Source organism: Magallana gigas, chromosome 6 (assembly GCF_963853765.1).
Source record: "Magallana gigas chromosome 6, xbMagGiga1.1, whole genome shotgun sequence".
NCBI lineage: Eukaryota > Metazoa > Mollusca > Bivalvia > Ostreida > Ostreidae > Magallana > Magallana gigas.
In genome coordinates, this window is record NC_088858.1 from 7,840,006 (window position 1) to 7,855,485 (window position 15,480).

The window sequence follows — 15,480 nt, forward strand, 5'->3', positions numbered from 1 at the left end:
CAGACAGGTTTAGACGTCGACTGTAGACCCAATCCATTGCTGTATTACACGTGTTGTCGTCTTCCAGTTGAGCTTATTTATATTTTTTGACAACGCAGCCTACCTAAATCACAAATTTTACAATATTCAACTATTCAATCTGATGTACACGTGTGTTTTGTAGGTTTCTTCATAAAATTTTTAAGTGAATCTAGGAAACTTTGTTATATAAATTCAAGTGATACCTTCTCTAGGGTAAAATTTGTTTCCACTTGAATTATCTTACAGAACACAGTTCTATGCCACGAGGTTTTGAATCAAACAGCTTCAGCAAGCAAAAGTGATTTATATTACTCTAACAAAAGACTCAGTTTCCGTATATGAACTCTTATTCGCTGCCAAACTGACGGCAAAAAATAAATGTAACCTTAATAAATGTTTACTCTGAATTAAACAATTTCGATGTTGGCAACAATATGCCGTTGTTTTAATTAATTGTTAGGGTGATTGAACCAGGTTTTACAACAATTCTTTAACGTTTGAAAGAATTGTGGAAATCCTTTTGCAATGTTTTATTTCGTATGGGCATCGAGGCTGTTTTCTTTTGCTTTACAAAATTATGAGTTTGATCATGTGACAATCACAGACGATAGTAATTTAGAAAGTGAGGGGGAGACACTGTTCGTTAAAGTTTTGGTGCAAAAAATATTTAAATCAAAGACGGAATGTCACAACCTTTATATGCTTGCCAGTACTTAGGGATCCACAAAAAGGGATAGGTTTCAAGGAGTAAGCAATATATCTAATAGGAATATCTTGCAGGCAAATAAAAGATGGCTTCTAGTGTATTTCGGCTCGTATTAATTCCCGTAATAAGTGTCGATTGATGTAAACCCCCTAAAATTTTATTGATTAAAATGTTACCTATAAAATAATGGATTCATTTTTTTTAATTAACACTTCCTAGATATTTCCCACGTCGTTCGGTTTTGTCAATTTACCGTTATTGCGTTCACAAATGAAAAAAAAACCGATGTTAATATTACACTATTAAGTAATACTTATATATCTATGACTTTGACTTTTCAGTATTCAAATATTCTGATATTCTGACATGTTAATCTATATTTATCAACAGTTGTGATTTCATCATCAACTAATTGGTAAACAAAATTATATGCCATATGACGAGTCTTCGCTCATAGTGAACCTTATCATCAAAGGGTCACTATTAAATGATCATTTTAATTTAGGGTGGAAGAGAGGCTTCATATATAATGAGCTTTTCCCCTATCCAGGTCTGTAAGGTAGATAATTTGGACGTCTGTAAACAAACAAGTGTTTTTGAATACTTAGAACAATGATGTTTATATACGAACATATTTGTTACAATGATCTTGTTTATCAGAAATTTCCAATATTTATGGACAAGATGTTCCATTCTAAAATACTTACATTTGATCTGGTTAAAAAGTAATTCGAATGTTATAATTTGGTACTTTGATGAAACATTCTACATTCAAATACTGGAAATATCAATAAAAAGGAATTAATGATAAACAGGGCTCTTTCAGAATAGTTATATAAAAATCCCCGTACAAGTTTCACTATATAGCCAGTCCTCCTGGGGAAGTCTCACCACGGAAGGAGAATTATTATTATTATTACATGTATATATGTAAAAAAGGATCACGTTACACCGTAACTAATTGTCAGACAAAAAAAAAAATGAAACAAGAAGTTGAAGAACAAATATCAACGACTAATGAAATATCATTTATTTTAAAACATAATTCCTGTACAACAACTTTCAAATCAACCAACAACTGGCGCGGCAGAACAACCTGCAAAAAACATGTCAATTCTAGGTTTGTTTTCTCAGTTTCTTATTGTTTGAATTACACAAACCTGACAAAGTTTTAAAGTTATTAGTTGTTATGTACATGTATATAATACATTATTATGTAAAACTAAAATGTATGTATTTTTGCATTTTTCATTGCTTGTTTAGTTGTTTGAAACGTACTTGATTCATTATTGCTGATTTGGATTTAAAAAAAAAAACCATTGTTGTTTACGTCAAATAATACAATATTTATCATTTATTTTTGGTTGTTGGGGGGGGGGTTGATTTGTCTTTAATCATGTTACGTTTATAGGTTTTTTTTTTTCGAATATAATACAGTTATTATTTACATTGCCGTACTATTGCATAAATGTCATTCTTCTTGTGTATATACTTTGTTGGGTGTTGTTAATATGGTTGTACACAGTACATAATTCGTTTTCAAAGAATAAATTTAGAAAAAATAAACAGTTAAAAATCAGTTGCATTTTTAGCTATGATTGTTATCTGTAGGTTTCTTTTAATTCACCTTGATCCCTTGATTTTTTGAATGTTGATTCATCTTCATTTTATATTTCTTTATTTCTATTATTTATATTTGCAAATACGTTTCCTTATTTGTACCTATAAAAAGGGGGAAAACGTTTGTTTCTGTGTGAACTTTTTAATGCCTTAATAATATTAACCACACGCGCTCATCGTTTTAGAATCGCAATATTGTGAGCATAAAACGGGTTTTTCCCTAGTTCTAATCGATTTGCCGTTCTCAAACGTAAATTCAAGTAATAAACAACGATGTTAAAAAAACCCACAGTTTACTAGGATATGAATTTTGTTGGTACGTGATCACATCTGTGAAGGCCACGGCATTAATTCAGATTCGTCAATCACAAATAAAGAACTCATTCCTTTTTAAAACTTTTTTTTAGAAATAAACTTATCATGATTATTCCTGAAGCAGCCAGTTTCGCCCTTAATGTTGATCGTCCCCTCAAGCAGACGAAATCGTGAGATGACAATTAATTTTCTATTTTGTACATTAATCAATGTGTTATTTATTTTTCAAGATTAAACTGTTTGATTTTTTTATATTCATAAAGCTGAATATAGTTTGCTTATAATTAAACAGACACAACTTTACATTTTGTTGACAGTATTTATTATGGAAATTCCCGTTGTAAAAATAGTTAAATCAGAAAAATAGAGAAAAGTAAATTCGGCAAATTTTATTGATGCAGGTGTCGAAGAAATCTTTCGACCAATCAGAAACGTCAATCTCCTCAAACTTATAAATGTTGAATGTTAAGACAATTCTTAACTTTTAATTCTAATTATACGCATTATTTGCTAGAGTGGTATTTTATTGTAAAGACAATGCAACCACTCGTAAAAAATAGGTTAAAAATACTTTTACCATTTCTGTGTTTGGTGGTATAAAACAAGGCTTCATTCAAACATAGAGACTCTATCACGTGACTAACTTTCGCCCTCAAATCGTTTGACAGATGTGGAAGGCGACTGTACACCCAGGCCAAATTCGTCTTACACGTGCCGTCAGGGTTCAGTTGTTTGCAATCATACACCACTGAGTAGTTGGTATAGTCTGTCTCTACTACCCAGTAATTCACTATGTCGCCTAAAAGATGTAAAAAATACTGGAAATATGGGTCAAGATGATCATAAATAAATGATTTTATCATATTTTAGCTGCGTTATTCCAAAATTGACAAGAGGCCCTGAAATTTAATACTTATTAGCCAATGCATTATCCGCAAAGTTCTTCGCTATTTTCATATGCCTTCGTTACATTCTTATTTACGAATATTTTTTAAATAGTTGATCATTTACGTAACTTTTTTTTTTATTATTGTGTACAATATCAATAAAGAATAAATCTGAATGCTTGAAATGAACGTCCAAAAAGAGATCTTAAAAATGTACATTACTTTCGTTTTTCGGTCACGTGATTTTGACTCGGCGATGTCAAAACATAAAGCTGGTATGGGACACTTCAATATTAGGACGTACTTCGATCGAAATGAACAATGAAAGCATAATTTTATAAACCTTTTCTTTCATCAAATTGTTAACTTACAGCGTAGCGCAATGGTTTAAAGCAAATACTACGAGTATATGAGTCGTAAGTTCAAATCCCGCCGGGGCTATTAAAATTTGTACCTTACCAAAAAATATTATTTTTTTGGTTAAATCTTGTAAAAATTTAAAAAGCTGAAAGTATTTTGATTATTACTTTATCCACTTTAATGTCGACAGGTGGCTCATGCTACCTTATTTAATCCAGTATTTTGGAATTAATTTTGCTTCGCTTGCAGAATATCTAGATAGTTATGAATAGTTATCTTTTTTCAAATGAAACGGTTATTACAGGAGCATGGTCAGGATTTTGGTCAAAAATTATTTTTCCGATTTTAATGTTAATAATGCTTCAGTAAGTCATTTTTAATAGGCAACCAAAATTTGATTGTCATTCGTTAAGTTATAAGCAAGTTAAAGAGCTTATAATTCTTTACTATGTAAACAAAGCTTTCGTTTACATTCTGAATGTTGAGGTGAAAAGTCCAGTTTTAGACCTAAAATGAATGTGTTAAACGTTAGGAACTGTTTTTATGCTTAGAATGAATAAGAAGAGAGACAAATAAGCTTGGAAAAGAATTTAACTGGTATATTGAACCTATGTTAACAAAAACAGGGCATAAGCCTTGTTTACACGACAAAGAATTGTGAGCCCTGTATCTTACTTATAACTTTATGACTGACTCTAAAATTTCATTTGATCATTAAAAATGCTTTCCTAAAGCATTGTAATTAATGAAAACAGAAAAATAGAATTTGACCAAAATCGCGACCATGCCCCTTTAACTTAATTGACCTGATGAAGAAAATTGCTGTTTTGCTGGTTATTTGTTATACTTTACCATATTCATGTTTTGAGATTTTTTTCAGTTAGTGTAAGTTCAAATGTTAAAATAGATAGACTTTCATAATTTCGATTTTTTGAAAACATTTAAAAATATTGACTGAGTTTGAAGGCAACTTTGATTATTTTTGCCGCGAAGGGACTAAATAATGCCCGACGCGAAGCGAGGAGCAATGTATTTGTTCCAAGGGGGCTTATATAATCAATGGTGCCCGAAAACACAGTCAACATTTGTTTTATTATATGAAGAAACAAACAAAAAGTCAAGAAAGGATTTGAAAATAGATCGCCGTAATTTTTTTGGCTCAACATAGAATTTTTCTGTTTTCATAATTGTCTTTCTTAACTTCTATTTCTTATTCAGTTAAAACCAATATATATTGACTATAGTCTATGCTGAGTAGAAAACAAGGTAACATCTTAGAGATCATACCTTGATTTGAATAGTTAAACAACATCTTTCCCGGTGTGTCTGTAAGGTAGATGGTAGAAGAAAACTGGAGACATCCGTGGTTATGAACTGGATCTCTGACAAAACAGTTTAATTTTTGGGAGTTGATTTTAATCAAATCTCCTATGCACTTACTAGGGCAAAGCGAAAGTGAAACAGTGTTTGGACCTAAGCAGAAATCAATACCGCTGACAACACTTAGTTCTTGAAAATAATAGATAAATTCGATGCTATGTATTCTGAAGCATTGTTTTTCAAGAAAACTTATTTATTAATACCATGAAAATAGTAAGATTTTAAATTGTACAAACAGTTTAGATATTTTTTAAGGTCGTATGTATTCCTACGCTAGAGTTCAATGTAGTCTCGTTCAACCAGACGCTTGGCTGTCTCCGTTAATATCCGACAAAGCAGAGTCTCTCTTGCTTGTCGGAGATAAACGGAGACAGCCGAGTGTTTGGTTGAACAAGACAAGAGTTCAATTTTGCCTGGATTCATACAATTTCTCAGAAATATTTCGATTACTGATACTTCTTGTCATACAAAATCACATATCGTTGATTTTGAATAAATGATAATCGATAAAATCAACTCCCGTCAGTACTTCAGTACTTTGATTATTTGTTTTTCTTTCGTAAATATATCTCTCATCTCTCTCTTTTTTCTCTCTCTCTCTCTGGTATCACCATGAACTTTTCTAAGCAATGTCATATAGTGGCGCAGTCATGTGTGTTCAGAGGGTGTATAAACGTTAATCAAAGGGCTAAGAAGACAAAAAGGGAAACGATAATGCGAATAAATTTCCTACTTTTGACAAATATAAAATTAATGAACGTCTAAAACGGTCCAAACACAAACTAAAGTATTTCAAAAATTTAACCAAGTCATGAATTGTTTTTGATGAAATAAGGTAGAACTTGTTGCATACACCCATGTATCAAAACAAATTTTTTTTTTCATTTATATTGGTTAAACAAATAGCGTTTGTTTATTTATAATTCAAAACGGCAAAAACATTCATATCAAATTACTTCATGGAAAATATTAAGAAACTGTATAAATGAAAACAGTCTAAATCCTTTTAACAGAATGCCTTTGGTTTAAGAATTATATGCATTAACAAAACAATTTCTTTTCTCAGAGCGGTATAAATATGGAACAATATTTTTGGATGATATTCTTAACAAAAATTGTACTTTTTTAACTTGAGACGAGTTTTATGAATAATTTTTATGAAAACCACCCTTTTTGCTAAAAAAAAACCCCCACATATCCTCTCAAGTGAATGGGACCAAAACTACACTTTGAATATTCAGGGCAAGATTGAACCTTTACGAAAGCTAACTTGATCAAATATTAGCTGGATTTTGTTGAACAGTTGTAAGTTGTAAGGATTCAACCCTCTGTATCAAAAAAGGTCTAAAATTTTTAATTTATAATTCAGATTACCAAAAAATTATTTACATCACTTTTCAGTGCTGCGCACAAATTCTACCCGATCTCTTCAATAACAACTTGACTATGAAGATGTTATTTTTGGGGTGTTATGATATTAACAATACTCCACTACATTTCTGTATTTTACTTGGAAAATATTTTATCAGTTTAACGCGCACAAAATCATCCGGCAGGCAAGTTCAATTTGCTGTTTTCAAAAATTAATTAAAAAATAAGGCTCATGCCAAAAATAATTGCTCATGTTCAACAAATTATATGCTTATTTCTTCATACAAATAAGTAATTGTGAATTATATTTTTTGATATACTGAAAAATTGAAGTTACTATTCTTAGGTTTATTAGGTAAGACTATTTTCCCTATTGTTAATCAGTCTTCTAGCCATCTCTGTATTCTCAATTAAGTAGCAATAATCTTCCTTTTGTGTTTTTATTTGTTGGTGTATTTTTTATATTTGAAAAAGTTATCTGCAATGATTTTGATTACTGTATACAGGGTTATTTTCGCCCTTCTGTATTTGCAAACAGGTTTGCCCTGTCTTGAATTTGTCCAGACTTTGTTGTGATTTAAGAGAAATCTATGAGACAATAAGAATTTATCTACTCTTAATTTTTTCTATAGAATTGGTTGTAGAGCATAGTCAAACATTATTTGTTTTCTAACACGTGTGAAGATTTTAAAAAATATTTTTTTAAAAATATATTCAAACAAACAATACAAATCTTGCTCGGTAAACTGAAAAATTCTCCAAAAGAACGCAATATGTGAACAACATGAAGGATCAAATTAATTAAAAAAAATCAATTGGCTTTCATACACCTAGATTCGATTGAAAAACTTTTGCAGTTGATATCTATTCAATGCATTTAGGACTAAAATCCTCAATGAATTTCGCTTTTGAAACAAAAATACAAGATACATGTATATTCTCCATCGTAAGCATACATTAATCTTTTATCATTTAAATCAATTTCACTTCATGTTTGATTTACATATATCAAAAACCATTATAATTTGGCGATTCCTACTAGTCAAAGAAAATATTTTTTAATCTCAAATTAATGCGACAAATAGTTGTCGTTGTTTTTTTTTTCAAAATTTTATTCATGTGTCTCTTATGCTCCATTAGTTTTTTTTAACTACATGTACATCCTGCCCCGACGTGAAACTTAATTTCCATTAAAGTTTAATTTAGTAATAAATAATGTATTTAGATGTTATTGGCCACGAATTTCAGACTGGCTGAAAGTATACGGGAAACAATTGCTTTCATTAGATCCACGAAAATTTCTGAAACTGCGCTATGTTTACCTTCCGTGTGTTGTGTCGGTAATATTACCGTTATGTTTACCTTCCGTGTGTTGTGTCGGTTATATTACCGTTATGTTTACCTTCCACGTGTTGTGTCGGTTATATTACCGTTATGTTTACCTTCCACGTGTTGTGTCGGTTATATTACCGTCCTGTTGTCTCCTGTATACGTGTGTGTAGTCTTCGTATAAAAAAGCTGGATCTACATAACCGTCATACATCCACTCAATTTCATACCACTGGCCTAAATACTTGGAAAAAAACATCAAAATTCTTTAATATTGGCTTAAGCATTGTTCAAGAAAACAGTGAAAAGTTGGCAACTATATGGGACGACCTTGTACAAAAATATCCATACTTTGAAACCATATACTGGTTATTTTTAAAATCTGCAAAATGTGTTGGTTGTTAGAATAATTTATAAAACTATGGGCGCTTTCCATCAACGTTGCACCGCCGATGACGTCATCGGAATTCGGTGAGGTTATTGGAACGGTTGGCAACGTCACAATACTTTAAGAAGGATGATAACAGCTTAAAATTGATACTTATATTATGATTTCATTAGAAAATCAGAGATATTTGCAGATATGATATAATTCAATTTAATTCAAACGACAACTCGAAGATATGACATTTCAGTTTCGTAAAACGTGCGTTCCAGAATTCAGCGACAAGGGCAACGCCAGTGTAATGAAGAATTTAGACCTTGGTTAAAAATGAACCGGGAATTCGTTTTTCAACGTTGTATATTAAAACCAAAGGTGTTGAATGAAGACCATAGTCCGTTGAAAATTGACCCGCATCGTGGAGTTTTGATAATGAAACCAGTTCAAAATTCAACAGCGAATAAGCACAAATTATTTAAATAACATATATAACACGGATTGATTTAACCAGTTGCTTTCATGTTTATTCTTATCATTTAATGCTTACATGTTTCAACAGTCAGACGAAAAAATGAAACATTTCGATGTTTATATTAAGAATATGTAGAATCAAAATACTATTCCTTCAAATATGAATTAACTATTTAATGCATTAATTCGTGAACTTTTTGCAAATAGTTGCTGCTTTGTGTAATACCTATATTTCTAAAATTATGTTTTCAAAATGAATATTGGAATACATGGTTACACGATTAACTATTCAATTCGGTAAAACCGGGTTTATTATATGCTGGATAGCAAGGTGTACAAAATAAATATTAGATAAAAGTTTACAATACGTTTTATTGTTTACATCTTGTTTTATCCTCACGCCTGGTCATTATATGGGAATTGTGATATTATTCGCTGCAAATTTTTATACAAAATTAACAATATCTTGTGATTTTTTGCTTGCACCCACTCAGTATATGAAAACTGTGATAATCTTTATTTTGTATTTACATCCACCCAGTAAATAAAGTTAAATTAAACTTCAATATGACGATACGCTAACAGTATTATCTTCATAGAAGTTCGCATAAGAGAAAATACATAGCAATCATCTTTTTCTATCCGCACTTTCTAAAGAAAGTTCGGGAATATTCTTGTTACCCTGTTCCGTCCCCCCGACTGTCTGTCCGTCTGTCACGTTTACTTTCTCAAACTGCTCTTACATCTTATAAATCAGCAAACTGAACTCTTGGAGTTTGATTTGGGGTGTCATGTTGATTAGTGAAAGGGTTGCAAAAATTCTCTGGTAGACCTGGGGGTCAAATAATTGGTAAAAATGACGTTTTTTTTCACAAAAAACCTTCTTCCTCGAACTCCCCAACAGTTTCAACAATAGACAAGTCATTTCTTAAAATATGTTTTGGAATGTCCTATAGATGCGCAATAAGGTTTCAGAAATTTCAATTTTGTCCTGGGGTTCATTTGGTGGGTGGAAAATGACTAATCGTCTTTTTTTTTTTTCTTTTTTTTTCTTTTTTTTTTTTTTTTTTTTTTTTACAAAAAATCTGGTTACAAAAAACGTCAACATTTTTTGCAGTAGTAAAATGATCTTTTAGGATATGATTGGGGGTGTCATTTTTAAGTGTAATCAAGTCTCAAACTTTTTTTTACCACGGGGATCGGTGGGCAACAAATAATGACTTTCTTGGCAAAAAACGAATGATTCCCAGAACTCCTCTTACAACTTCTGGAGTAGCTACGTCATCTCTTGGAATATGAATTGGGGTGTCCTATAGATGTGCAATAAGGTTTAAAAAATTAATTTTCATCCAAGGAGTCAAACAGTAGCAGATAATTGACGTTTATCACTCCTAAAAAAAATCTAGATACCAGAACTCCTCTTGTGATTAAATTGATATACACATCATATCTTGGGATATGATAGGGGCTGTCCTATAGATGTGCAATATGGTTTTAACAATTTAAATATCACCCAGGGAGTCAAATAGTAGCAGAAAATTGACGTTTATTACTCCATATTTACATTCTACTTTGTTTTTCCATTAAAATATGTGATGTTTAAATGCCTCTAAATGCAACACCTATTCACTGCGTATGAATTTACAAGTAATTTACATAAGTAGTTCTCAAACAGTGAATTCTATGTTATCGGTGAGAAAATATAATTTATAAATGCTGTCAAATCACCATGTTTTACAGTTATTCAACAAAAAAAAATGACTTCATTATTAAAAACAAAATTTTAAGAGTTATTTTTCATGGATTATATGTTCATGCTCGTTGTCAACAGTCTATTAGATAATCAGTTTAAACAGGTTTATAAAACAGCTGTTCTTGCTGTTACTAATTTACTCCCTCCGTTATATGCAATTTATATCGATTTATTTAAGTAAATAATTGATTTCATCAGTAAGGGAATGTAAATATAAGCATTAAATGATTTATTTTTGACGTCGTGGTGTCAATAACTGCCGTCAGGTCAGCACACAAATTATCATAACGCGCTAACACGCGTTATTCAATTTGTCTGCTCACCTGACAGCAGTTATTGACACGACGACGTCAAAAATAAATCATTCAATGCTATATTAAAAAACCTAATTCCCAGAACTCCTCTTAGATTTAATGAATAGACACATCCTATCTTTGGGTATGATAGGGGCTGTCCTATAGATGAGCAATGTTTGGATCTAGAGATAGGGTCGGGGGGGGGGGGGGGGGTCCAGATCCCCCCTCCAAAAATCAAATTTCTTTAAATTACATTATGGAATTGCCAAATATGCCCCCACTGGCAAACTCAAATAACTCCCCCCCCCCCCGGAAAATTTTCTGGATCCGCAATTGAATCCCTTCTTACAGTGTAAATAAAATGATGGGTTTTTTTTCCTTGAAATAAAAAACAGAGACTTAAATTTACACTTTTCTTAATTGTTAAATTTATTAAAATCAAAATATATTTGGGGTCTACAAAGTTTTATAAACTGGTAAAAAATGTTTTTCTTTTAAAAAATCACACTACACCTTGCATAATTGACAAATGATCTATTGAGACATGATCAGAAGTCTAATTTTCTACCTGGGGATCAATAACTAATTTTCAAGTTAAAATCAATAACAATAAATGATTAAAATTAAATGTTTATCCTCCACATCCACCCCTTATCCAACCCCCCCCCCCCCTCCCCCAATCAAGCCTGATTCTACAGATTCAGAGTCTTCTAACCTGTGTATAGAAGCAAATTATAAATGATTTTTTGATTGGTATTTTTCTCTAGATGCACATTAAGATTTTGGAAATTGCGTTTTAATTTTTGAGATAAAACAAAATATTGTATGTATTCGGGGCAATAGTTAAGTCTCCTAAACAAAGCATCATTAGGCTAGGAATTACCCCCATGGGTCAAACACTACACATTAATAAGATAAAATACTTTATCATTTCTAGTTCTAGAAAGTCAGAGTGTCTCAAAGAGGGGCATAACTTATATACCATTTGATGCGCAATGACAAGTGCAAGAATAAATATGGTTTAGGGATGGGGATCTCAAAATCTCAAAAGCCACAAAATGTATCATCATTTCCTTTTTCAGAGGGGGGGGGGGTTTAAAGACAACACCTGGGGAGTCACAAAGTTAACACCATAGTGACATTAGAAACAAGAATTATGATATATGGTTTAGTGGTTGGAATCTCAACAGTTTTCAAGATATTTGGTATTTTCCTGTTTCTTGGAGTCAGAAAAATCCCATTGGGTCATGGCATACATAATATTTGATTCATCATAATCCATAAGAAAAAAAGACCCTTCCTTCCTATTATAACTCACATTAACATGATAATAAGTCTCTACACTTACTTACATGTTATACACAAATTTAAAACAAAACGTCACAGGGTCAGTATGGGGTCAACTCAATAGTGTAAGTCTGACAAATGAAAAAAAATAACCTTTGCAATTAAAAAGACAGAAACTATACAAATGCGTTAGGATAGATAATGATGATAATCTTATCCAAATATTAAAAGATCATGATACAGTATGCAAAAAGTCACCTTCGTAGCTTTAGTTACATAGTTTTGTACATGGATACCAAGTTTTCAGTCTTATTAATATTAAACGATTGTTGACGATCAAATCAACTTAAAACAAATATAAACTAAAGTATATGTATCGGAAAGTATGACAGCTAGAATTAAAACTTTAAAACTAAAACTATCAAGTATATACATGTACATTTTAACCACGTAGAGCAAAATCCAGTTCATTAAAAAAAACAGTTTAAAACTCTGAACTTTGAGTCAATTTTCAACAGGGTCAATTTTCAAAGTGTCGAAGTATTCAAAGTTTAGAAAAATCGTTTTCAAGCTGTTGAAAAATGAATTATAAATTTCACGAATTTTGGTCTCATTTTTCAACGTTGAAAAATGACCCCGGGTAAATTTTCAATTCGGGTCTATATTCTTCGTAACACCGGCAAGTCCGGCAATGCAATTTAATGGAAAGAACCTCAAGTTTGAAGTGAATCTTAATACCCTATCTAAAGACTGTCTCACACAGAACACGGTTGGGCACACGGTTCCAGTACGGTATACTCGGTTATACAAGGGTTGACTGGTACGAGTATTGAGCTCCAACCGTACCTGGGGATGAGTTGGTACGATTTAGACTTGAATGTAGCACGAGTATGTACGAACAAAGCACGGATATACTCGGTCAAGCAAGGTTTGTCACGGTTTGAACACGATTTGCAAACGATTTTCATACGATTGTTGTACGGTTCAAAGTACGGTCTAGTACGGCCTGTTACGGCCTAGTATAATTAAACATGACTTTTACTCGATTAACTGGACATTTACGGGGTTTACATACGGTCCCACCGACTTTTGTTCGAGTTATGCTCCAATTATCACACATTTGTCTATGTTTTGGTATAAATTGACTCGTTTTGATGGCTTGGCTTCATAAATTTTCGAATTTTTAACAGAGAAGTTCTAAAAATGGCAGATGACAGAATAAGGGAATTAGAAATCATGATAAGACTGATAGACATTGAGATTATTTTGGCCAGAAGGCGCGAGGGGAGACAAGAACAAGCCAACAGAAGGAGAAGAAGAAGGAGGCAAGTTTTTTTAAGGTGTCAGCAGGTAGTTGTGTTTTCTGTTGTGTTCGAGTGCTGTATGATCATACACGAGCTTTGTACAGACGTAGAGACCGTGTCTGGTCGTACTTGACCATGTATAATTCGTACTTGAACCGTATTGGTCGTGTGACGATCGTATGAAACCGTATTGGTCGTATAAAACCGTGTGTACACTCGTGTGAATCGTACGGTGATCGTGTGACATTCGAGTGTTAATCCGGGTGTTGGATGTAGGGCTTGGGAACGGTTTCACACGATTCCATACGATTTATATACGATATTGACACGGTTGAGCTCACTCGTGGAATGGACTTCATGTGCGGTTGTATATACGGTCTCGTAGGGTCTCACACGGTCTTGTACGATCGCTAATATGATCAAACACGGACATGGCACCCGTGCCAGTTTTTTAACAGTTTAAAAAATCATACACGGCTTTCACGGATACACTCGAATGGCCCGAGTGTAAGTCGGATAAGGCCACGGTTGGTTCGGTTGTATGTACGGTTTACACGGGTGGCCAACCGTATAAGCCGTGTGTTCTGTGTGAGACAGGCTTAAGGTAAAATACCCTATCTAAGGTAAAATTTGCTTCCACTTGAGTCGAATCCACGCGCAGGGGACAGTTGTTTGCTACACGGCTTTGAATCAAACAGCTACAACAAAAATCAAAAGTAAATATCATAGCTGAAGTATGAACAACAATTGCCAAGAAATATCAGTGTAATTTAAGATTTGTACATGTACAATAAGAACTTTTCTGATTCAACAAATGGAAAGGAGATATTACGAAATAGGTTATGTGATCTTAAGATAATTCGAAAGATATTTATGCAGTACATTTGAACAATTCTTAAATAAAATACACATACATGTGAAATAGATGCAATGAAATTTATGAAAGGAATATCCAAAATATCTTCATTGACACATTATAATTTTTCACTCGTAAAAGTTCAAAGACACGAAACAGACTTATTATGGAAATGCTGACATCTCTGTTCCCATTCAGAAGTCACTCGGAATATCCCGCCCAATTGTTTAACGTTATTATCCGGGTACTTTCATCTCGCTTGCAATGCAAACTCTAAACTAGCCATGTTTTAAAATCTGACAAGCGTTCAAAGGGAAAATTTAAAATTTTGAAATACTTTTGAATGAACACCGTTTGTATCATGGGGGTATTTATTAATATTGAATGATTTAAGAAAAAGTGCTGCATAAAGACTTTAGTATTTATGATATTGATGATATCTTACCTTAAAGTTACTACTGTTAGCGGCGTCTGAAACATTGTAGGGTATAAGGTATGACAGGTCCACTCACTACTAAACACAGAATTCAGTCAGTTCTTTAGGAAGATAGTTTAATTCAAGATACCCGTTAATATTGCTTATTTTGTACTGGTATGCTGAAAGAACGAGTTGTAGAGGAATAATTTAAATCATGTTTGACTAGTAAAATAAGTTTTACATCAATTTAATAACATGTAGAATTCCCTATGTTGTTTGTGATCCAAAATTACTACTAATATAATATTATCAGCCAAACTCTGATGTCAACCTGAAAATGTCCTATTAACTTCAATATGCCATAACCTCTTCGCGAGTATTCTAGCATGATAAGCGGTTAGAGTGCTGTTTTCTAGTCTGCGTATCATTTCACTTGTACAGAAAACCTACATATGGAACTTAAAATTCATTCAAAGTACAAATATAATCAATATAATAGATGTAAATCTGTACTTTCTGTTTTCTAATATATTTGCAAATAGGCTGAATGCTTGTTTCAATTCCTTTCCACAATTTAAAAAGATTGAAGAAAAAATTAAAAGAAAAAAAATTATCAATTTTTGCATAGGCTATGTCAAATTTAATAGTTCGACAATGAACATTTGAAATAGTATTGCTGAATGATTTTAAACACAAGCTATGAATTCAACAATTTTATTAAAAA

At 32.3% G+C, this 15,480-nt stretch overlaps 1 protein-coding gene across 1 annotated transcript; it reads right to left on the bottom strand.

Annotated features, from left to right (window-relative positions):
* Positions 1 to 1,772: 1,772 nt before the first annotated feature.
* On the bottom strand, positions 1,773 to 14,835 carry LOC117689472 (purpurin-like). The gene is made up of 6 exons (XM_066089026.1): positions 14,784 to 14,835; positions 14,096 to 14,180; positions 8,103 to 8,233; positions 5,197 to 5,291; positions 3,240 to 3,461; positions 1,773 to 1,823 (listed from the first exon to the last, which is right to left on the bottom strand). Exons 1-6 carry the CDS (start codon positions 14,816 to 14,818, stop codon positions 1,795 to 1,797), a joined length of 597 nt encoding a protein of 198 aa, XP_065945098.1. The 5' UTR covers positions 14,819 to 14,835; the 3' UTR covers positions 1,773 to 1,794.
* Between the last annotated feature and the right edge of the window lie 645 nt (positions 14,836 to 15,480).